The sequence below is a fragment of the Scyliorhinus torazame genome, chromosome 15 (assembly GCF_047496885.1).
Source record: "Scyliorhinus torazame isolate Kashiwa2021f chromosome 15, sScyTor2.1, whole genome shotgun sequence".
NCBI lineage: Eukaryota > Metazoa > Chordata > Chondrichthyes > Carcharhiniformes > Scyliorhinidae > Scyliorhinus > Scyliorhinus torazame.
In genome coordinates, this window is record NC_092721.1 from 114,905,518 (window position 1) to 114,930,863 (window position 25,346).

The 25,346-nt window shown below is 48.3% G+C and overlaps 1 protein-coding gene across 2 annotated transcripts in view; it reads right to left on the minus strand.

The window, feature by feature from the left end:
* The window catches only part of rev1 (REV1 DNA directed polymerase), a 232,101-nt gene that overhangs the window by 1,580 nt on the left and 205,175 nt on the right, over positions 1-25,346 (minus strand). For both annotated transcript variants that reach the window (XM_072476592.1, XM_072476593.1), the window contains one exon: positions 16,797-16,899. In XM_072476592.1, coding sequence (XP_072332693.1) covers positions 16,797-16,899 — 103 coding nt within the window. The remainder of the gene's footprint in view (positions 1-16,796; positions 16,900-25,346) is intronic.

The window sequence follows — 25,346 nt, forward strand, 5'->3', positions numbered from 1 at the left end:
AATTTTAATGAACAGTAGAAGCAGGTTTTTAAAAAAAAGAGGAATTTGGATAAGTGGAGGGGAATGGAGCATAGGTTGTCCCTGTACGCTGATGATTTGTTACTGTACGATGCGGACCCGGTCCCTACAATGGGGGAGGATAATGGCGCTGTTAAAACGATTTGGGGCTTTTTCCGAATATAAGCTAAATTCAGAGAAAAGTGAGTGTTTTTTTGATTACCCTGCCAGGGAAGGGAGCTAATCTGGGGGTGCTGTCATTCCGTTTGATGGGCATCCACTTTAGGTTCTTGGGGTGTAGGTAGCTCGGGATTGGGCCCAGCTTCGTAAAGAGGTGAGATAGCCTTTCTCTATCGCAGGCAGGTCGAGTTCAATCTGTAAAGATGAATATTCTGCCACGGTTTTTGTTTTTATTCCAATGTTTACTGGTTATGCCAAGTGTTCTTTGTGGGGTGGAGAGATTGATTTTGTCCTTCATATGGGCGGGCAAAGTAGCCAGGATTCAGAAATCAGTCCTGCAGAGGGATTGGCACTCAGGGGGGTTGGCGTTGACGAGCCTGGTATATTATTATTGGGAAACAAATGCGGAGGTGGTGTTGGGCTGGTGCAGGGGCCAAGATATGGGGTAAAGATAGAGTCAGGTTCATGGAGGGGATTGGGGTGCGGGCGTGGCGACGTCCTTACCTCCGTTCTCTCCAGGGAAATATTCAGGTAATCAGGTGGTGGTGGCTACATTGAAAATATGCAGACAATTTCAGCAGCACCTCAAATTGGGAATGGTGTCGAAGATGGCATTGATTTGTGCTAACCACATGCTCGAGCTGGCAAGATTTGATGCCAGGTTTAGAGGCTGGGAGGAGGAAAGAGTTTTTTTTCTGGAGGGCGGTTCACGAGTTTGGAGGAGCTGAGAGAGGAGTTTGGGGTTTGGGCTCTCACAGTCGGAAAACTTTAGATATCTGCAGTTGTTTGAGGGGGTGGAGGATCAGTTGTTTGAGGGGGTGGAGGATAAGTGTTGGCGCTGTGGGAGGGGCCTGGAAAACCATGTGCACATGTTCTGGGCATGTCTTGAGCTAGTGAGTTTCTGAGTCTCCTTCTTCAGCACCATGTTGGCGATTCTACAAATGGAATTGGAGCTTAGTCCCTTAGGGGCAATATTTGGGGTGTTAGACCTGCTGGGGTTGCAGGCGGATGTTTTAGTCTTCGTTTTGCTGATCGTTTACGGGCAGATTCTATTGGAGTGGAAGTCAGCTTCTCCACCCAATGACTCAGTATGGCTGGGGGATCTTATGGAGTTTCTAAATCGTGAGAAAATTAAGTGCACCACAAGAGATGCAATTGAGGGGTTCTACAAAAGGTGTCAGCCGTTTATTCTGTACTTAGTCATCGTCAGTTGTTGGGGGGAACTGTTGCTTTTAACTTATTTTCTTGCATTATTATTTTGTACCTATCAAAACATGTTTAATAAAAATATTTTAAAAAATCTATGGCACAGGTTTATAACAAATCCAAGGCCACTGAAGAATGATAGTGTAAGACAAAAATAAGTTTGAAGACATTTCTTGAGGATGACAAATGTAATACTGTTGACACGAAAGGAATTCTTGTCGACTAAAAACTGGAGAATTTGATCGATCTGCAAGGTTACAACTTGATGATGCAGTTGTATTGAAAGATAATGGGGAAATATTCTTCACTAAAGTCACTGTATTAGGGTCGGAGCGAAGGAAATGACTCAAGGCAGTCTCCTTTTTCTTTAGGAGAGTTGACAAATGTATCACCTGGATGGAAGGAGGATTCACTGAAGTTATGAAAGACAGGTTTGTCAAGGACCAAAGTAACAAACTGCTGAAAATACACCAGTAAAAGTATCTTTGAAATAAAGTTACATTTAGAAGTTCTGATAGCTTTATGAATGTTCCGTGCAGTGCTGAAGACAGCTTGGATACTTCAGACTGATCAACTGGTAAGTCCTACAGGAAGAATAGTCATAGAGGATTACAGCACAGAAAAGGCCCTTCGGCCCATCGAGTCTGCTGGTCAAAATCAACCACCTAACTATTCTAATCTCATTTCCCAGCACATGACCCATCGCCTTGTATACCTTGGGAGAACGTTTGCAGGAGAAAATAGAATAGCAGACACTATTGAATCAAGGTGCACCACCCAGACGTGATGGAAAAGAGTTATGAAGTATTTTATTCCAACAACAACAATATCAATTGCATCATTGCTCTAATACAATGTTCAGGAGAGTAAAAGTACCAATTGATTTGGGAAAAGAAAATAACTCTTAAAGATTGATCCAAGTAATCAGCTTGCAATATAAACAAGACAAGACTATTCTACTGAGTGTGGTTTCTTGCAGAGTGTCTGACAAAACTCTGGTCTGACATATGTTATATGAGCCCAAAGCTGAGGAGACACAGACAGCATAAGAATTATGATTGAATGTGAAGAGACTTGACATCGGTTGAATTACTGGGACAATTAGGGATATCAGTTAAACAATTTGTTCAAAGTCATTAATGAAAGCAGAATACTGGATCTTAGCAACTCCCCGCTCATTCTCAACATTAATAACTGAAGTAATCAGGAATGGTGATTTCAACAGCAAGGAAGCAAATAAGTAAATACTGCAGATGCTGTAAATCTGAAACAAAAGCAAAAAGTGTTGGAAATAGTCAGCCGGTCAGACAGGATCTATGAAGAGAAACAGGGTTAAAATTTCAGGTTAAAAGCAAATTACTTGCTGCAACCGGCAAGACTGTGGGTCACATATCAAGGGAGGCACCACTACTTTGAGACGGCGGATGAGGCGTGGACTTTTATTGTGGAAGAAAAACTGGAATAAGCGGGTTATTAAAAAAGAACGTTTGAAACAAAGTGGTGGGGCGAGTATGGGGGGGCGAAGAGGGGGGGAAAGATGAGTTTTATGTTATTAATCCTGCGATGCGGTAACTTTTCTCTCTTCCACAGGTGGTGGTGGAGGGAGGAAGGGAGGTGGAGGAGATGGGGCGTTGGCCATGGGGGGCGGGGCCAAAAGGGAAGCGCGGGCTTTGTTCCCGCGCTATGATAATCATGGTGGGAATAGGGAAGCAGGAAGGAGAGGGCATCGCACGGTGTGAGCCGAGGTCACGGGGGGAAGCCGAAGTCGGCCAGAGTTTGCTGACTTCTGGGAGCAACATGGGGGGTGTAACTACGCTAGTGGGGGATCTAGCGGGGGTGGGAGGGGGGAGCTACTGGGTTGCTGCTGCTGGGGAGAGGGGTGGGCGGGGGGGCACCGCCTGGGGGGGACACAGCTGCGTGGGAACCGGATGAGGAACTGGAAAAAGGGGATGGCTAATCGACAAGGGGGGGGGGGGAAAAAGCCCCCCAACCCGGTTGATCACGTGGAATGTGAGAGGGCTGAACGGGCCGATAAAGAGGGCACGAGTACTCGCACACCTTAAGAAACTTAAGGCAGACGTGGTTATGTCACAAGAGACGCACTTGAAACTTATAGACCAGGTTAGACTACGCAAAGGATGGGTGGGGCAGGTGTTTCATTCTGGGCTAGATGCGAAAAACAGGGGGGTGGCTATACTAGTAGGGAAGCGGGTTATGTTTGAGGCAAAGACCATAGTGGCGGATAGCGGGGGCAGATACGTGATGGTGAGTGGCAAATTACAGGGGGAGGCGGTGGTCTTGGTAAACGTATATGCCCCGAACTGGGATGATGCCAATTTTATGAGGCGCATGCTAGGACGCATCCCGGACCTAGAGGTGGGAAAGTTGGTAATGGGGGGAGATTTTAATACGGTGCTGGAGCCAGGGCTGGACAGGTCGAGATCCAGGACTGGAAGGAGGCCGGCTGCAGCCAAGATGCTTAAAGATTTTATGGAGCAGATGGGAGGAGTAGACCCGTGGAGATTTAGTAGACCTAGGAGTAAGGAGTTTTCGTTTTTCTCCTATGTCCACAAAGTTTATTCGCGAATAGACTTTTTTGTATTGGGAAGGGCGTTGATCCCGAAGGTGAGGGGGACGGAGTATACGGCTATAGCCATTTCGGATCACGCTCCACATTGGGTAGACTTGGAGATAGGGGAGGAAACAGAAGGGCGTCCACCCTGGAGAATGGACATGGGACTAATGGCAGATGAAGGGGTGTGTCTAAGGGTGAGGGGGTGCATTGAAAAATACTTGGAACTCAATGATAACGGGGAGGTCCAGGTGGGAGTGGTCTGGGAGGCGCTGAAGGCAGTGGTTAGAGGGGAGCTGATATCAATAAGGGCACATAAAGGAAAGCAGGAGAGTAGGGAACGGGAGCGGTTGCTGCAAGAACTTCTGAGGGTGGACAGGCAATATGCGGAGGCACCGGAGGAGGGACTGTACAGGGAAAGGCAAAGGTTACACGTAGAATTTGACTTGCTGACAACGGGTACTGCAGAAGCACAGTGGAGGAAGGCACAGGGTGTACAGTATGAGTATGGGGAGAAGGCGAGCAGGTTGCTGGCCCATCAATTGAGGAAAAGGGGAGCAGCGAGGGAAATAAGGGGGAGTGAGGGATGAGGAAGGAGAGATAGAGCGGGGAGCGGAGAGAGTGAATGGAGTGTTCAAAGCATTCTATAAAAGTTTATACGAAGCTCGGCCCCCGGATGGGAAGGAGAGAATGATGTGCTTCCTGGACCGGCTGGAATTTCCTAAGGTGGAGGAGCAGGAGAGGGTGGGACTGGGAGCACAGATCGAGATAGAGGAAGTGGTGAAAGGAATTAGGAGTATGCAGGCGGGGAAGGCTCCGGGACCGGATGGATTTCCAGTCGAATTTTATAGGAAATATGTGGACTTGCTTGCCCCGATACTGATGAGAACCTTTAATGAGGCGAAGGAAAGGGGACAGCTGCCCCCGACTATGTCGGAGGCAACGATATCGCTTCTCCTAAAGAAGGAAAAAGACCCGCTGCAATGCGGGTCCTATAGACCTATTTCCCTTCTAAATGTAGACGCTAAGATTCTGGCCAAGGTAATGGCAATGAGGATAGAGGATTGTGTCCCGGGGGTAGTCCATGAGGACCAAACTGGGTTTGTGAAGGGGAGACAGCTGAATACCAATATACGGAGGCTGCTAGGGGTAATGATGATGCCCCCACCAGAGGGGGAAGCGGAGATAGTGGTGGCGATGGATGCCGAGAAAGCATTTGATAGAGTGGTGTGGGATTATTTGTGGGAGGTGTTGAGGAGATTTGGCTTTGGAGATGAGTATATTAGATGGGTACAGCTGCTGTATAGGGCCCCGATGGCGAGCGTGGTCACGAATGGACGGGGGTCTGCGTATTTTCGGCTCCATAGAGGGACGAGGCAGGGATGTCCTCTGTCTCCATTATTGTTTGCACTGGCGATTGAGCCCCTGGCAGTAGCATTGAGGGGTTCCAGGAAGTGGAGGGGAGTACTCAGGGGAGGAGAGGAACACCGGGTATCTCTTTACGCGGACGATTTATTGGTGTATGTGGCAGACCCGGCGGAGGGGATGCCAGAGATAATGCGGATACTTGGGGAGTTTGGAGAATTTTCAGAATATAAGCTGAACATGGGGAAAAGTGAGCTGTTTGTGGTGCATCCAGGGGAGCAGAGCAGAGAAATAGAGGACTTACCGTTGAGGAAGGTAACAAGGGACTTTCGCTACTTGGGGATCCAGACAGCCAAGAATTGGGGTACATTGCATAGGTTAAACTTAACGCGGTTGGTGGAAAAGATGGAGGAGGACTTCAAGAGATGGGACATGGTATCCCTGTCATTGGCAGGGAGGGTACAAGCGGTTAAAATGGTGGTCCTCCTGAGATTCCTCTTTGTGTTTCAGTGCCTCCCGGTGGTGATCACGAAGGCTTTTTTCAAAAGGATTGAGAAGAGTATCATGTGTTTTGTGTGGGGCGGGAAGACCCCGAGAGTGAGGAAGGGATTTCTGCAGCGTAGTAGGGATAGGGGGGGGGCTGGCGCTACCGAGCCTGAGTGAGTACTACTGGGCCGCCAACATCTCAATGGTATGTAAGTGGATGGGAGAAGAGGAGGGAGCGGCGTGGAAGAGATTGGAGAAGGCGTCCTGTAGGGGGACTTGCCTACAAGCCATGGTGACGGCGCCGTTGCAGTTCTCACCGAAGAAATACACCACAAGCCCAGTGGTGGTGGCTACTCTGAAAATTTGGGGGCAATGGAGACGGCATAGGGGAAAGACAGGAGCCTCGGTGTGGTCCCCGATAAGAAATAATCATAGGTTTGCTCCGGGGAGAATGGATGGGGGATTTGGAACATGGCAAAGAGCAGGAGTAACACAATTGAGAGATCTGTTTGTAGATGGGACGTTTGCAAGTCTGGGAGCGCTGATCGAAAAATATGGGTTGCCCCAAGGGAATGCATTCCGGTATATGCAACTGAGGGCTTTTACGAGGCAATAGATGAGGGAATTCCCGCAGCTCCCGACGCAGGAGGTGCAGGACAGAGTGATCTCAAAGACATGGGTGGGGGACGGTAAGGTGTCAGACATATATAGGGAGATGAGAGACGAGGAGGAGATTATGGTAGACGAGCTGAAAGGGAAATGGGAAGAAGAGCTGGGGGAGGAGATTGAGGAGGGGCTGTGGGCTGATGCCCTAAGTAGGGTAAACTCATCGTCCTCGTGTGCCAGGCTAAGCCTGATACAATTTAAGGTGTTACACAGGGCGCATATGACTGGAACATGGCTTAGCAAATTTTTTGGAGTAGAGGATAGGTGTGCGAGATGCTCGAAAAGCCCAGCGAATCACACCCACATGTTCTGGTCATGTCCGGCACTACAGGGGTTTTGGGTGGGGGTGACAAAGGTGCTTTCGAAGGTAGTGGGGGTCCGGGTCGAACCAAGCTGGGGGTTGGCTATATTTGGGGTTGCAGAAGAGCCGGGAGTGCAGGAGGCGAGAGAGGCTGATGTTTTGGCCTTTGCGTCCCTAGTAGCCCGGCGCAGGATACTGTTGATGTGGCAGGAAGCCAAACCCCCGGGTGTGGAGACCTGGATAAATGACATGGCAGAGTTTATAAAGCCGGAACGGATCAAGTTCGTCCTAAGGGGATCGGCTCAAGGGTTCACCAGGCGGTGGCAACCGTTCGTCGAATACCTCACAGAAAGATAGAGGGAATGGAAAAGAAGACAGCAGCAGCAGCCCGGGGGGGGGGGGGGGGGGGGGGGGGGGGGGGGGGGGGGGGGGGGGGGAGAAAGAGCCAGAGGGATTCTCAGGGATGCTAATATATAAGTATAATATGTATAGGTTGTTGTTATAGATAATTGTATATTGGACTGTTAAAACATATTTGTGGAGAATATTTATCTGGGACAAGGCAGTTGCCATTTAGTTTTGTTTTTGTTTATATATTATATATTATTTATTTCTTGTTTATAAAACTGGCCATTGTTATTTATATTGTTATATTACTGTGTAAAGGATACACAATGTACTGTGATGGTTGGCCAAAAATTTTCAATAAAATATTTTTTTAAAAAAAAGCAAATTACTGCGAATGCTGGAATCTGAAATCAAAGAGAAAATGCTGGAAAATCTCAGCCGGTCTGGCAGCATCTGTAGGGAGAGAAAAGAGCTTTTCCAGCATTTTCTCTAAAATTTCAGGTTGATCATCTTCACCTGATTTATTATCTCTGTTTCTCTCCACAGATGCTGCCTGAACTGTTGAGTATTTCCAGCATATTTTGTTTTTAGAAGGGAAGCACAGATTTTGATTGACAAAAATTTAAATCACTATTGAAAGTCATCAAAATTGGAAGGAAACAAACAGCAGGCAAAGTGAGGCAGGACAACATTGATTAGTCACAAGAGATCGATTAGTCACAGGAGATCAACATCATTCGAGTGAAAAGGAGCCAAGGCAGAAGCCCAGCACATTTGTGCAAAAGACAAGGCTGAGGTATTTTCAACAATCTTCAGCCAGAAGTGCCGAGTGGATGACGATTCACTCCATGTGATATCAGGAAACGGCGGAAGGCAAAGCTATGGGCCCTGACAATATTACCGCAGTAGTACTGAAGACTTGTGCTCTAGAACCTGCCGTACCCTTAGCCAAGCTGTTCCAGTACAGCTACAACATTGGCATCACCTGGTGATGTGGAAAATTGCCCAGGTGTGTCCTCTGCGCAAGAAATAGGACAAATCCAACCCAGCCAATTATCGCCCTATCAGTCTACTCTCCATCATCAGCAAAGTGATGGAAGGAGTCATCAACAGTGCTATCAAGCGGCACTTACTCAGCAATAACTTGCTCGCGGATGCTGTTTGGGTTCCACCAGGGTCATCAGCTCCTGACCTCATTACAGCCTTGGTTCAAACAGGGACAAAAGAGCTGAATGCCAGAGGTGAGGTGGTGATGACTGCCCTTGACATCAAGGCTGAATTTGACAAAGTATGACATCAAGAATCTCTAGCAAATGTCAGGGGGAAATCTCTCATGGAGTTGGAGTCATTCCTGGCACAAAGGAAGATGGTTGTGGTGGTTGGCAGTCAATCATCTCAGTTCCAGAACATCAAGTTCTTCAGGGTAATGTCCTTGGCCCAACCATTTCAGCTGCTTCATCAATGACCTCGGGTGGGATTCTCTCCGACCCCCCGCCGGGTTGGAGAATCGCCGGGGGCTGGCGTGAATCCCGCCCCCGCCGTGTCCCAAAGTCTCCGCCGCCAGAGATTCGGCGGGGGCGGGAATCGCGCCGTGCCGGTCGGCGGGCCCACCCCCATCGATTCTCCGGCCCGCGATGGGCCGAAGTCCCGCTGCTGGAATGCCTGTCCCGCCAGCGTGGATTAAACCATCTTTTGAACGGCGGGACAAGGTGGCGCGGGCGGGCTCTGGGGTCCTGGGGGGGGCGATCTGGCTCCGGGGGGTGCCCCCACGGTGGCCTGGCCTGCGATCGTGGCCGACTGATCCGCAGGCGGGCCTATGACGTGGGGGGACTCTTTTTCTTCCGCCTTCGCCATGGTCTGCACTATGGCAGAGGCGGAAGAGACCCCCTCCCCTGCGCATGTGCGGGAATGACATCAGCAGTCGCTGACGCTCCCGCGCATGCGCGGACCCGCGTTGCCCGGCGAAGACCTTTCGGCCCCGGCTGGCGTGGCGCCAAAGGCCTTTCCCGCACCACCTGACTTGGGAATATATCGCCATTCCGTCACTGTTGCTGGGTCAAAATCCAGGAACTCCCTCCTTAAAAACTCTGTGGGTGTACCTACACCTCAGGGACTGCAGTGGTTCAAGAAGGCAACAAACCACCACCTTCCGAAGAGCATCTAGGGATGGCCAATAAATGCTGGCCTAACCAGCGATGTTGTCATCCTATAAAAATCACCACAAATAAGTCTGGGTTGGAAATTGGGAGTAGAAAAATGTAAGGAAGTAATTTGAATCGAGGGAAGCAGAGAGTCTAAGTGATGAAATTTGAATTTTGGTGAAAAGCAATAAATTATTGGAGGTGGCAATGGGAAGGATGGGATTTTTAAGAGATGGCATAAATATTGGTATGACGAATAAATAATAATGTATGTCGAGTAAATAGAAAGCAAATGAAACAGCATGGTTTTGGCCTACTTGAATCGAGAGGCCATCACTACACATGGCAGATAGCATTTTAAACTTTTTAGTTCAAAAAGCTGACCTAGGTTTGAGACTTTATTTTAGTAGGATTTTAACGTGCTTGCTTAACTTGACCATTTCTTTCTTTTAAATTAAGGGGCAATTTAGCACAGCCAATCAACCTACCCTGCACATCTTTGGGTTGTGGGGGTGAGAACCATGCAGACACAGGGAGAATGTGCAAACTCCACACGGACAGTGACTTGGGGTCGGGATCGAACCCGAGTCCTCGGTGCTGTGAGGCAGCAGTGCTAACCACTGTGCCACCATGCCGCCCCTTAACTTGACCATTTCGTGTGAAAGGCTTTTTACAATCATATATTCTGCACAAAAACAAGTAGGTCAAGTCACAATTTTGTACCAGCATGCAACCAGAAAAGAAGCCACATTAATGGACGGCATGGTGGCACAGTGGTTAGCACTGCTGCCTCACAGCACGAGGGGCCCAGGTTCGATTCCGACCTCGGGTTACTGTCTGTGTGGAGTTTGCACATTCTTCCCGTGTCTGCCTGGGTTTCTTCCGGGTGCTCCGGTTTCCTCCCATAACGATGTGCATGTTATGTAGATTGGCCATGCTAAATTGTACCTTAGTGTCCAAAGGTTAGGTGGGGTTATGAGAATAGGATAGGCAATTGGGCATGGATGAGGCGCTCTTGCCAAGAGTTGGTGTAGACTCGATGGGCTAAATGGCCTCCTTCTGCACTGTAGGATTCTATGAATGCTGCTAACCTTCAACAACAAGTTAACTTAACGTCGCGTAGTTGTCACGATGAGAAACAGATGACGATATTCAAAGCACCTCAATGATCATGAAATTAAAGGATAGGTAATTAATAATCAAAAGTTAATAAGAGTCAGATAATATTTATTTCGGTATTGCCTACTAATATCCCTATGTTAGGATTTAAGTTTGAAATGTAAAACTGCTGTAGGAGAACTTGAGAGAAACGAATCTAATGTATTCATTATAGGCCCATATCAGAACACAATTGCTGGTTTAACGAACTATACACTTGTGTGGTTGTGAGATAAAGAATACATCTTGAAATAATCTATTGTCTTATGTTTAAGGCAATGTTCGCAAATAGCTAGCACCAATGAAATTACCCTATGCAACAATGTCCGGTGGTGGCATGTCGGTGAAGACGCACATTGGGTAGCTCCAGTTCAAGGCTCTGGTTTTTGTAGTTAACATTCAGATTCAGGGGCAGTTTTTGAATAAGCTGGTGCAGGAAAGCATAAGAAAGATGGGGAATGACTCAGTCCCAGAAGTCCGCTGTTGAGTGAACAGGTCAGCCCGGCAGTAGGAAAGATGGCGGAGGTTAGATCGCTGGGTGGGGCCGCGTTCCTCACAGTGGAAACTCTGACTAAGGTGGTGACCGGAGAATTCGAGAGGCAGTTCACTAAGCACGTGGAGGTGCTGCAAAAGGAGATGATGGCTGCAATGGTGGAGGAGGCGATTGACCCGGTGAAGGTGGCGGTGTTGAAGGCATCGACCAAGGTGCGGGATCAAACGGAGAAGATGAAGGGGTTGTAGGAAAATCTGTTGCAGCACCTCAATGGGTGAGGAGCTGCGGAGGGCGGTGGAGGCCAACCAAGGACTGAGAGCCAAGGTGGACGATCGGGAGAACAGGTTGAAGCGGCAGAATTTATGAATTGTGGGCCTGCCTGAGGGGTGGAGGGCTCGAGGTCGACTGAGTATTTTGCAAATTTGCCGGCTGAGTTGTTGGAGGAGGGGGGAAGAACTCTCCCGATATGAGCTGGACAGGGCTCATCGGTTGCTCAGGCCCAAGCCAAAAGCAAACTAGCCGCCATGGGCAGTTATAATTTGCTTTCACAAGTTTCACGTCAAGATTATGGGTTGGTGAAGCAAAGGCATGAGGTGAAGTGGGAAGGAGTTGGTATTCGAATATACCAGGACTTGACGGGGAACTGGCAAGGAGGCGTGTGGTCTTTGGACGGGTAAAGGTGGCACTCTACAGTAACAGTGTGAGGTTTGGCGTGGACTACCTGGCGAAGTTGAGGGTGACCTACAACTCGAGAGACTTCTACTTCGAGATGGTGGAAACGGCAAAGGCGTTCGTGAAGGCCGAAGGACTGGGACTGAAATGAGGGATGGGATTGGCATTTAGACTGAGGGGATGAGGACGGTGCTTAGTCTGTATTTCTCGCTTCGGGTTGCTTTTTGTTTTGTATTTGAGGGAGGAACAGTTGGGTTTTTGGGTTGGCTGAATGGGAAAGGGTAGTTTATGACTTACAGTTGGTGACAATTATATTGGGCTTTGGGGTTATGGTGGTTTTCTGGGGCGCAGTCTTTGCAGTGGCTTTGTTTGTTTCTCGGGACCGTGCAATGGGGGAGGGGCCTCCACACTAGCAAGCAAAGGTTGGCTAGTGAACAGAAGAGTGGTGGGTGGTGGACATGGGACTAATGGCAGATGAGGGGGTGTGTCTAAGGGTGAGGGGGTGCATTGAAAAGTACTTGGAACTCAATGATAATGGGGAGGTCCAGGTGGGAGTGGTCTGGGAGGCGTTGAAGGCGGTGGTTAGAGGGGAGCTGATATCAATAAGGGCACATAAAGGGAAGCAGGAGAGTACGGAACGGGAGCGGTTGCTGCAAGAACTTTTGAGGGTGGACAGACAATATGCGGAAGCACCGGAGGAGGGACTGTACAGGGAAAGGCAAAGGCTCCATGTAGAATTTGACTTGCTGACTACAGGCACTGCAGAGGCACAATGGAGGAAGGCACAGGGTGTACAGTACGAATATGGGGAGAAGGCGAGCAGGTTGCTGGCACACCAATTGAGGAAAAGGGGAGCAGCGAGGGAAATAGGGGGAGTGAGGGATGAGGAAGGAGAGATGGAGCGGGGAGCGGAGAGAGTGAATGGAGTGTTCAAGACATTTTATAAAAAATTATATGAAGCTCAACCCCCGGATGGGAGGGAGAGAATGATGGGCTTCTCGGATCGGCTGGAATTTCCCAAGGTGGAAGAGCAGGAAAGGGTGGGACTGGGAGCACAGATTGAGGTAGAAGAAGTGGTGAAAGGAATTAGGAGCATGCAGGCGGGAAAGGCCCCGGGACCGGATGGATTCACAGTCGAATTCTATAGAAAATATGTGGACTTGCTCGCCCCGGTACTGACGAGGACCTTTAATGAGGCAAAGGAAAGGGGACAACTGCCCCCGACTATGTCTGAAGCAACGATATCGCTTCTCTTAAAGAAGGAAAAGGACCCGCTACAATGCGGGTCCTATAGACCTAGTTCCCTCCTAAATGTAGATGCCAAGGTCCTGGCCAAGGTAATGGCAATGAGAATAGAGGAATGTGTCCCGGGGGTGGTCCACGAGGACCAAACTGGGTTTGTGAAGGGGAGACAGCTGAACACGAATATACGGAGGTTGTTAGGGGTAATGATGATGGCCCCACTAGAGGGAGAAACGGAGATAGTGGCGATGGATGCCAAGAAAGCATTTGATAGAGTAGAGTGGGATTATTTGTGGGAGGTGTTGAGGAGATTTGGTTTTGGAGAGGGGTATGTTAGATGGGTGCAGCTGTTGTATTGGGCCCCAGTGGCGAGCATGGTCACGAATGGACAGGGATCTGCATATTTTCGGCTCCATAGAGGGACAAGGCAGGGATGCCCTCTGTCCCCATTATTGTTTGCACTGGCGATTGAGCCCCTGGCGATAGCGTTGAGGGGTTCCAAGAAGTGGAGGGGAGTACTTAGGGGAGGAGAAGAGCACCGGGTATCTTTGTATGCGGACGATTTGCTACTATACGTGGCGGACCCGGCGGAGGGGATGCCAGAAATAATGCGGATACTTGGGGAGTTTGGGGATTTTTCAGGGTATAAATTGAACATGGGGAAGAGTGAGTTGTTTGTGGTGCATCCAGGGGAGCAGAGTAGAGAAATAGAGGACCTACCGTTGAGGAAGGTAACAAGGGACTTTCGTTACCTGGGGATCCAGATAGCTAAGAATTGGGGCACATTGCATAGGTTAAATTTAACGCGGTTGGTGGAACAGATGGAGGAGGATTTCAAGAGATGGGATATGGTATCCCTGTCAATGGCAGGGAGGGTGCAGGCGGTTAAGATGGTGGTCCTCCCGAGATTCCTCTTTGTGTTTCAGTGCCTCCCGGTGGTGATCACGAAGGCTTTTTTTAAAAGGATTGAAAAGAGCATCATGGGTTTTGTGTGGGCCGGGAAGACCCCGAGAGTGAGGAAGGGATTCTTACAGCGTAGCAGGGATAGGGGGGGGCTGGCACTACCGAGCCTAAGTGAGTATTATTGGGCCGCTAATATTTCAATGGTGAGTAAGTGGATGGGAGAGGAGGAGGGAGCGGCGTGGAAGAGATTAGAGAGGGCGTCCTGTAGGGGGACTAGCCTACAGGCTATGGTGACAGCCCCATTGCCGTTCTCACCGAGGAACTACACCACAAGCCCGGTGGTGGTGGCTACACTGAAGATTTGGGGACAGTGGAGACGGCATAGGGGAAAGACTGGAGCCTTGGGGGGGTCCCCGATAAGAAACAACCATAGGTTTGCCCCGGGGGGAATGGATGGGGGATATGGAATGTGGCAAAGAGCAGGAATAACGCAACTGAAAGATCTGTTTGTCGATGGGAAGTTCGCGAGTCTGGGAGCGCTGACCGAGAAATATGGGTTGCCCCAAGGGAATGCATTCAGGTATATGCAACTGAGGGCTTTTGCGAGGCAACAGGTGAGGGAATTCCCGCAGCTCCCGACACAAGAGGTGCAGGACAGAGTGATCTCAAAGACATGGGTGGGGGATGGTAAGGTGTCAGATATATATAGGGAAATGAGGGACGAAGGGGAGACTATGGTAGATGAACTAAAAGGGAAATGGGAAGAAGAGCTGGGGGAGGAGATCGAGGAGGGGCTGTGGGCAGATGCCCTAAGCAGGGTAAACTCGTCGTCCTCGTGTGCCAGGCTAAGCCTGATTCAGTTTAAGGTATTACACAGGGCACATATGACTGGAGCACGTCTCAGTAAATTTTTTGGGGTGGAGGATAGGTGTGCGAGGTGCTCGAGAAGCCCAGCGAATCATACCCATATGTTTTGGTCATGCCCGGCACTACAGGGGTTTTGGATGGGGGTGACAAAGGTGCTTTCAAAAGTAGTAGGAGTCCGGGTCGAACCAAGCTGGGGGTTGGCTATATTTGGGGTTGCACAAGAGCCGGGAGTGCAGGAGGCGAGAGAGGCCGATGTTTTGGCCTTTGCGTCCCTAGTAGTCCGGCGCAGGATATTGCTAATGTGGAAAGAAGCCAAGCCCCCGGGGGTGGAGACCTGGATAAATGACATGGCGGGGTTTATAAAGCTAGAGCGGATTAAGTTCGTCCTAAGGGGGTCGGCTCAAGGGTTCACCAGGCGGTGGCAACCGTTCGTCGAATACCTCGCAGAAAGATAGATGGAATGGAAAAAAGAAGGCAGCAGCAGCAGCCCAGGATCCGGGGGGGGGGGGGGGGGGGGGGGCGGGGGGGAAGGAGGAACCAGAAGGACTCTCAGGGTTGTTAATATATACTGTATAGTATGTATAGGTCGTTGCTACAGATAATTATATATTGGACTGTTAAATTATATTTTTGGAGAGTGTTACTTGTGACAAGGCAGTTGCCAATTAGGGCTAGTTCTCATTTTTGTTATTTATTATTTATTCATTTTTTGTTTATAAAATAGGTCATTGTTATTTGTGTTGTTATAATATTGTGTAAAGGATGCACAATGTACTGTGTTGGTTGACCAAAAATTTTCAATAAAATATTTAATAAAAAAAAAAGTGGTGGGTGGTGGTGGTGGTGGGTGGGGGAGGGGGCGCCGCCGCGGTCATTGGAACCAGGTCGAACAGTTTCGATGGGCCTAGGAGGTGTGAAAGGTGGGGGGAGCGGATTGATACTGAGGTGTTTTCAAAGTGGATGGGGGATTCTGGGAGGGGTTCGACGGCAACAAAGGGACGTGGCGGGTCAGGCCGGAAGAGGAGGGCCCGGGTATGATGATGGCGGATAGGTGGGGCGAGGTGGGCATGGGGTGAGAGTGGTCAGAATAGGGACGTGGAAATTGAGGAGGTTAATGGAGCTGGTGAAGAGGTTGAGGGTTTTTACACATTTAAAGAGTTTAAAGGCAGATGTTGCAGGAGACCCATCTGAGAGTGAAGGATCAGGTGAGGCTTAGGAAGGGTTGGGTGAGTCAGGTTTTCCACTCGGGGTTTGATAGCAGGACTCGGGGGAGGGTGGGGTGGGGGTGGGGGGGTAGCGGTATTGGTGGGCAAGAGGATGAGGTTTCAGATGGATAAAGTGGTGTCTGACCAGGGGGGCAGGTACGTGATAGTGATGGAGGCTTTCAAGGGGAAGTCCTGCAGAGAGGGTGACAGACACAGGGAGGGGCTAGGCCTCCCAAACGCACTGTACTACTATTGGGTGGCGAATGCGGAGAAGGTGTGGGGCTGGAGCAAGGAAGGGGAGGCCCGATGGGTTAAGATGGAGGGGGGGCTCATTTAGGGGGTTGGGGTTGCCGGTGCTGGCAACGCCGCCATTTCCGATTGCTCCAGGAAGGTACTCGGTGGGTCCGATGGTGGTGGCCGGCTGGAGTGGGGGGTTGAAGATCTAGAGGCAGTTCAGGCAACCTTTTAGGTTGGGGGCCGGGTCAGGAGGATGCCGATTAGGGGGAATCTTGGATTTAAGTCGGGGAGGACGGATGAGAGGAGGATCAAGGAAATTAAGGATTTGTTTCTTTGGGGGGGGGGGGGTGGATTCACAGGTCTGGAGGAGTTGGGAGAGAAGTATGGGTTGGCACAGGTACCTGCAGGTTCGAGATTTTGCAAGAAAGGTTTTCCCGGCCTTCCCGATAGCGCCGGCCTCTTTGTTGCTGGATACAGCTGAAAGTCGTACATAGGGCATACCTCACAAAATCAAAGATGGGCCGGCTGTTTGAGGGGGTGGAGAATGTCTGTGAGCGATGTGGTAGGGGCCCCTCAAACCACGTTCATATGTATTGGTCCTGTCCGAAGTGGGAAAGGTTTTGGAGGACAGTATTTAGCACAATCGGGGGCGGAAATACTATTCTTAAACCAAGTCCAACAAAAAATAGAAAATTATTTTGAAAAGTGTACTTATCCTAGAAATCATGAAACATGACATACGTCGTAACAGATTTACCTTTTCATGTATTTAATAACTAGGTCCAGCTTTTCCAGATCTTTTTCTTCAATGAGGTCAGTGCAATACTTTACAACCTGCAGAATGTCCTCTTCCACTGGCTCTGAACAGATACAAAAGATACTGCATTAGAAATTAGAGTGCTGGGAAAAAGATTAATGTTCAATTGCAGTATTTTATTCATATGAGGCATTCTACACTCTATTTCACCATGTTCTCAAAAATACCACCTACAATACCCAGCAACATACTAAATTGAAACCATTCTACCTGTTACCTTCCAGTGGGGTACTACATAATGTGATCTGAGGCAGATATTCAACAGCTTGTCCCACAACCAGTTTTATAGTCCTGAACTATTTATAGGCATGAAACAGACAGTCCATGACTCTTTGGAGCTGAGTTTCTGTGTGAGCAACTAGTACAGCACCATCACTGGAGAAGCATTCTCTGATCAGGATGCTCTGTGTTTTGGCTTTCAGTCTTGCGTCAGCCAAGAAGACATGAAAGAAAATATATATCTAGATCATCCTGGCGACTTTATAAAAATATTTAAAACCAAGTTATGGTCAAAGACTTTGAACTGAAGCCATGACTGGCTAAGACTCACACAAAAGGAATTTCCATTGCCCCCAGTGACTGCAGAAATCAAATTCCAAGGAAATGTACAAAGGCCCCTTTACATTTCTGAAGCAAAGCCCCAACCAATGGAGATGGGCATCTGAAGGACAAAAGACCTTGAAACCTCTGATAAATGTATCAATGGATGAAACATTAACCATCTCAAGAATCCAGGCCAGGAACATACATCTCGTGTCCAATCCAAGAGGAAGAAGTGAGAGTTATGTCACATGACACCTCATCAGCTGATAAAACCTGTAATACTTCCATCAACAAAATAGCTGTAAAACCAACGATCTGTTCAGATTTAAATTCCCTGGCCCTCATTTACACAATTTTTACTGGAAAGTCTGAACTTCTGTACCAGTGCCTACTGAGGAGACTGATTCATCTCGATGCAGTTCTCCCATTGTGAAAGTCAGCGCTACTGGAAAAGTGGATTATTGTTACTTTTGGACTTTTGTTTCTGTACTCAAGTGAAGCAGTATTTCTTATTTTATCTGTGATCTTTACCCTGTACCGCTTTCTTTCCGTTATCCCTCTTCCCTCTTTTATTTTTTTTTGTTTAAAAATTTTAAGTACCTGGAATAGTGGCACAGTGGTTAGCATTGCTGCCTAGGGCTCTTGAGGAACCAGGTTCGATCCCGGCCTCGGGTCACTGTCTGTGAGGAGTTTACACATTTTCTCAGTGTCTGCGGGGTTTCACCCCCCAACCCAAAGATGTGCAGGTTTGATGTTAAGAGTAACCAATTCGTTTTTTTTCCAATTAAGGGACAATTTAGCGTGGCCAATCCACCTAGCCTGCACATCTTTGGGTTGTGGGGGCGAAACCCACGCAAACACGGGGAGAATGTGCAAACTCCACACGGACAGTGACCCAGAGCCGGGATCGAACCTGGGACCTTGGCGCCGTGAGGCAGCAGGGCTAACCCACTGTGTCACCGTGCTGCTTTTAGTGAGTAGAGTTAAGGCGGACCTGCAGAGATGGGATAGTCTCCCACTATCGTTGGCGGGCTGGGTCCAATTGATTAAGATGAACATCTTGGTGTTCCTGCCGAAGTCTTATTTCTGAATGGTGGAGCGGCTTATTTACAGCTTTATTTGGGTTGGTAAAGTCCCGAGGATTAGGAGGAGGGTCCTTCAGAGAGACAATTAGTGGTTTTGGCGCTGCCAACATTTCTATATTATTATTGGCCGCCTAGGTGGAGGTGATGTGGTGCGGGGTCCTGGGGGTTGTCTGGGTTCAGGTGACGTCTGGGTCATGCAGAGGGACGAGCTTGGGGGCATTGGTAAGAATGCCACCTCTGTTGGCACCGGCAAGATACTTGGCAGATGCAGTGGTTGTATCCACATTAAAGATAATGTGGGCAGCATTTTAAGTTGGAGGCAGCCTCAATGTTGCTGCCCTTTTGTGCCAAACACTCGTTTGAGCTGGCAAGGCTGGATGCCACATTTGGTGCATGGAAATAGAAATGGCTGGAGAGAGTGAGTGATTTATTCCTGGAAGGGCGGTTTGCCAGCCTGGAGGAATTGAAGGAGAAATTTGGATTGGCAGGCTCGGATGTGTTTGGCTCCTCCAGTTATGGAGCTTTGTTAAGAGGTTGTTCTTGGTTTTTCCGGTGGTGCTGCCACCATCCTCATTGGGCAGCACGGTAGTACAGTTACATCACAGCACCAGGGTCCCAGGTTTGATTCTTGGCTTGGGTCACTGTCTGTGCGGAGTCTGCATCCTCCCCGTGTGTGCGTGGGTTTCCTCCGGGTGCTCCAGTTTCCTCCCACAGTCTAAAGATGTGCAGGTTAGGTGGATTGGCCATGATAAATTGCCCTCAAGTGTCCAACAAAAAAAGGTTAGCTGGGGTTACTGGGATAGGGTGGGTGTGGGCTTATGTCGGGTGCTCTTTCCAACAGCTGGTGCAGATTTGGTGGGCTGAATGGCCTCCTTCTGCACTGTGCAGGGATCAGTGCTGGGGCCACAATTATTTACAATATACATTAATGACTTGGATGAGGGAAGTGAATGTACTGTTGCCAAGTTTGTGGATGACACAAAGATGGGTTGGAAGGCAAGTGGTGAGGATGACACAAAGAGTCTACAGAAGGATATAATAGGTTAAATGAGTAGGCAAAAACTTGGCAGATGGAATATGATGTCGGAAAATGTGAAATTATACACTTTGGTAGGAAGAATAAAGGAGCTGAATATAATCTAAATGGGGGACGACTGCATAAAATTGCAACAGAGGGATTTGGGGATCCTCGTACATAAATCACAAAATGCAAGTTCAGTAAGTAATTGGGAAGGCAAATGGAATGTTGCCCTTTATTTCAAAGGGAATGGAATATAAAAGTAGAGAAGTCTTGCTAAAACTATCCAAGGCATTAGGTAGACCAGACCTGGAATACTGTGAACAGTGTTGGTCCCCTTATTTAAGGAGAGACATACTGGCTTTGGAGGTAGTCCAGAGAATGCTCACTTGGTTGATCCTGGATATGGAGGGATTTCTTATGAAGAGAAGTTAAGTAGGTTGGGCCTGTAATCATTGGAGTTTAGAAAAATTAGAGGTGACCTTATTGAGACATATTGGAGCCTGAGGGGGATGGACAGGGTAGATGCTGATAGGTTGTTTCCCCTGTGGGAGAGTCTAGGGCTAGAGGGCATAATCTCAGTGCCCATTTAAGACTGAGATGAGGAAGAATTTCTTCTCTCAGAGGGTAGTGAATCTGTGGAATTCTTTACTGCAGAGAACTGTAGAGGATGGGTCGTTAAGTATGTTCAAGGCGGAGATAGACAAATGTATCAGCAAGGGAATCAAGAGTTATGGGGTTCAGGCAGGAAAGGAGAATTGAGGATTAAATCAAATCAGTCATGATCTCATTGAATGATAGAGCAGACTCATTGGGCCGAATGGCCTACTTCTGCTCCTACATCTTATGGACATGCCGAATAACCATAGGTCGGTTCAGCTTAACATCAGTGGAGGGTAAGGTTTCAGAAATAGTGATCAAAGAAAAAAAATTAAGAGGCGCTTGGAGAGGTTGGAGCTAAATTAAGGGATCACGTTTGACTAACTGAAGTGACAGAAAAGTTAATAAGTTAATGCTGTGTATACTTCCTTAAAATCACCATAGAGAAGGTACAACATAAAGGTTAGTTTACAAACCTGAGGTTTATGGAATAGGAGGCTCAGTGTTAGCTTGGATAAAAATTGGCTTTCGGGAAGAAAACAATGAGTGGTGTCAAATAGCTGTTTTTCAGGATGGAGTGGTAGATTGTGGTGTTCCCCAATGTTCAGTGCTAGGACCACTGCATTTTTGCTATATGCACACATAATATATATAACTTGCTATTGGAATACAGTAAAATACAAAATTTGCCAATGATAGCAAATCTGGAGGTGTCGCAGATAATGAGGATGTTACCAACTGACTACATCAGGTCAGAGCAGACGAGTCACAGATAGAATTTATTACAGGGAAGCGGGAGGTGGTGCATTATGGCAGAGGGATAGGAGAGGCAATATCAACGTAATATCACTGTTTTAAAGACTGTTATTAGACAGGAGACCTGGGAGTTCACGTACATAGATTATTTTTTAAGGTGGCGGGATTTATTGAGAGTAATAAGCATAGAAGACCCAGAGGTTCTTAAATAGAGACATTGAACACAAAAGCAGTGAGGTTATGCTGAACCCTCGTAAAGCTCTAGCTAGGCCACAACTAGAGTATTGCATCCAGTTCTGATCACCACACTTTCGGAAGGATATGAATTTCTTTTGGGGGTGGAGAGCAGATTTACCAGAATGTTTCCAAGAATGAGGGATTTTAGTTACAAGTTTAGATTGTAGACACTGGAGTAGTTCCCCTTGGACCAAAGAAAAAGATATGGTAGACAAAGAATAGTTGCTCCCATTAGCTGATGGCACAAGAATAAGGGGAGCAGATTCTAAGGTTTTGACCAAAACCTGGCACCTCCAGCAGAATATCCATCACCAAACATCTCTTCCTTTCCCCCCTGTTTAAGCATTCCAAAGGGCCCATTTCCTCCATGATACACTGGACCATTGCTCAAGCACCTCCGCTCATTCCCATCTTTTCATGCAAGTGCAGGAGACACACCTGCCCTTTTACCCACTCTTTCCCCTGAATCCAAGGCTCCGGAAGTTACTTACAGATGAAACAGAGATTTATTTGTACCTCTTTCAATTTAGTATATTGTATTGGCTGCTCAGGCAGTTTTGCTGTATAGTGGGAAGACCAAACACACATTAGGTAACTTTTGTGAAACACCTCTGTTTAGTCGACAAGCATAGCCCTGTGCTTTCAGTTACTTATCACTTCAATTTTCCACCTTGCTCTCATACTGACCTTTTTGCCTTCAGCCTCCTGTAGTGTTCAATGAAGCACAAAGTAAGCCCGAGGACTAACATTTCAGTTTTCATTAGGCAGTTGACAGTCTTTCAGACTCAACAGAGTTCAGCAATTTTAAACCATAATCTCTGCCCCAATTTATTTTCTTCGTTCTTTACTCCAGTTTTTTTGTTTTAATTTTGTTTTCGGGTAGAGGTGGCAATGTGGTTAGCACTGCTGCCTCACAGCCCCAGGGACCCGGGTTCAACTCCAATCTTCGATGACTGTCTGTGTGGAGTTTGCACGTTCTCCCCGTGTCTGCGTGAGTTTCCTCCGGGTGCTCTGGTTTCCTCCCACAGTCCAAAGATGTGCAGGTCAGGTGGATTGGCCATGCTAAATTGCCCCTTAGTGACAAAAGATGTGGTTAGGTGGGTTATGGGGAGTGGGTCTAGGTAAGGTGCTCTTCCAGAGGGTTGATGTAGACAAGGCAGGAATGTCTACTTTCCCCACTGTTGTTTACATTATGTGGAGATGCAATGATGTTTACATTGGCTGTAGAGCCGTTGGCATTGGCATTGAGAACGTCGAGGGTCTGGCGGGGGGGGGGGGGGGGGGGGGGGGGGGGGGGGGGGGGGGGGGGGGGGTGTCGACCAGAGGGTCTCGCTTTACGATCTGCTTCTGTACATATCGGACCCGCTGGGGGGGAATTGGAGGGATTATGGGGATATTAGAGGAATTCGGCTGGTTTTCGAGACACAAATTGAATATGGGTCTTTGTGATCCAGGTGAGGGGGCAGGAGAAGAGACTGGGTGAGATGCCGTTCAAGGTGGTGAGAGGGAGCTTTCGATATTTGGGTATCAAGGTGGCGCAGGAGTGGAAGCAGCTATATTAACTGAATTTGGGGCGACTGGTAGAACAGATAAGGGGGGACATTTGGATGTGGGATGCGCTTCCGTTGTCATTTGTAGGGCGGGTCCAGACAGTTAAAATGATGATCCTCCCGAGGTTTCCGTTTGTTTTCCAGAGTCTCCCAATTTTTTATTCCCAAGGCGTTCTTCAAAAAGGTGAATGCAGAGATCTCGGGAATTGTTTGGGCGGGTAAAACCCCAAGGGTGACAAAGGTGCTGCTGAAGCGGGGGCTGGCCCTCCCGAATTTTATTAACTAGTACTGGGCGGCGAACATTGCGATGGTCAGGAAGTGGGTAGTGCGGGATGGGTCGGTCAGGGAGCGGGTGGAGGTGGCCTCATGCAAGGACACAAGTTTGGGCCATTGTTAATGTCACCGGCTCAGTACTCCACAAGCCCGGTAGTAGTGGCAGCTCTGAGGGTGTGGGGACAGTGGAGACAGCACATTGGGTTAGAGGAGGCATCGGTGTGGGCAACGATATGTGATAACCACCGGTTCGCTTTGAGGGGGGGGTTTTGGAGGTGGCAGCGGGCAGGAATCGAGAGATTTGGGGATCTCTTTATTGATGAGGATTTCCCAAGTCTGGAGGAGGAGTTTGAGTTGCCTGGGGGGGGAATGGATTCCGGTATCTGCAGGTGAGGGATTTTGTGTGGAGGCAGGTTTCGACCTTCCCCCATCTGCTGTCCCAGGGGGTTATAGGATGAGGTGGTGTCGAGAACAGGAGTAGGAGAGGGGAAGGTCTCAGAGATCTACAAGGAGCTGATGGAGTGGGAGGGAGCCTCGATAAGAGAGGTGAAGAGAAAGTGGGAAGAGCTGGGTGGGGAGTTGGAGACGGGTTATGGGAGGAAGCCCTGAGGAGAGTTAACGCGTCCTCGTCGTGTGCCAGGCTAAGCCTGTCAGTTTAAGGTGGCCCACAGGGCACAAATGACTGTGGCCCGGATGAGGAGGTTCTTTGAGGCGGTGGTGGATAGGTGTGGGTGCTGCGTGGTGAACCATGTCCATATGTTTTGGGCATGTCTGAGACTGAGGGATTTCTGGCGGGGGTTTGCTGATGTCATGTCAGAGGTCTTAAAAATGAATGTGGTTCCGAGAGCAGAGGTGGTAATCTTTGGTGTTTCGGCAGACCCGGGATCCCAAGGGGCGAGAGAGACCGACGTCCTGGCCTTTGCCTCCCTGGTGGCCCCGAGACAGATCTTACTAGGTTGGAGGGGCTCGGAACCCCCAAAATCGTCGGGTGTGGGTTAGCGAAAAGTGTCAGACTCGAAAAAATTAAATTTGCCTTGAGGGGTTCGTTGTAGGGATTTGCTCAGAGGTGGCAGACGTTCATCGACTTCTTTGAGAAAAATTAAGCTGTCAGCATTGGGGGGTGGGGGTGGCATGGGAGAGATGAGTCCGGTTAAGAGAACCACCAGAAGGGTGGTTGGAGAAGGTGGCATTGTTTGTGTAAGCCATGTTGGCTGGGGGTTGTGCCCAGGTGGTTTGTTGGGTACATTATTGAGTTTTGTTTTTTTTGAAATTCGATGTTTGAAATTACTAAAATGATAAATGCCTCAATAAAATATTTTCTAAAAAAAAAAAAAGGTTGGGGCCATATTGGCTTAAGGGGTAACAGCTAGAAAAGCAAGGTCATAAGACACAGGTGGCCTTACTTGGAGATGAACTGTCTACACTGCTTGCAAAGATATGCAGCCTAGAGAGTTGTTTTGTTTGTGACTAAAACTACAATTAAAAAAGCATTCAGTGAGCCCTGGAAGGCTATGTCATTATGGAGATGGGCGAGTTTAAAAAGGTTCTAGGGTTTTGAGTTATTTGGATTTTTGCTGGGTGTGCAAATGTTCTGCAGCAAGGGAAAAGGCAGTGCTGAAAAAGTGTTGCTGTTAGCAGACTCCAGGCAGTAAATGTTGTTGTTAGCTGGCTCTGCGTAGTTGGGGCTCAGGAGAAGCCCTGGGGCCATTTGATGCTCTGAGCAGTTCGGGCTAAGGAAACGTCCTGGGGAGATGAGAAGATGGCAGGTCACTGGCTCCGTGCTGGAAAGGGTTAAGGCTAAGAAATAGTTCTGGGAGCCATTTATAGTTTGGTGTAGCTGGGGAGATTGGAACTTGGGTGAGATTCAGGCCAGTGCCAGTCCAGTGAATTTAGCCAGCTATTAAAGAGCTGAAATTGCATAAATAGAGGCTGGAGCGCAGACCTCGGAAGTCCAGCAAAATTGATTCTCGGCAAACGAGAAAAACCCGTGGGAGCAATCGCTGGAGCAGGAAGAGAGTTGGAGTGGGTTTGAAGAAATTCAGAGGTTTGATCATTAAAAGTGACAAGTTTGGAGTCCCTTGTGAGGGAGACAGAGTTTCAGCGAAATTGGTTGATCTGCAGTTTTTACTGGCATCTTGGTGAAATCCCTGAGAAATCCGTGGGATGGGTCTTTGTTGTACTTGCTATTTTACAGTGTGTTGTGCTCAGCCAGTTTGTCTCTTAATTCACATGTATCTCATATTAAGCCTGAATGTCAGAGCATAAGATAGATATAGTAAATTTTTAATCTTTTGTTGATTTTTGTTTGCTCAAAACCCGTGGGATCTTGTGGCTGTATTCTCCTAGCAAGTGGCATGAATCTCAAACTTTGTCTACTTTAAAACAAAAGGTTACTGGTCCCTAACCGAAACTTATCAAAAATTGGGAT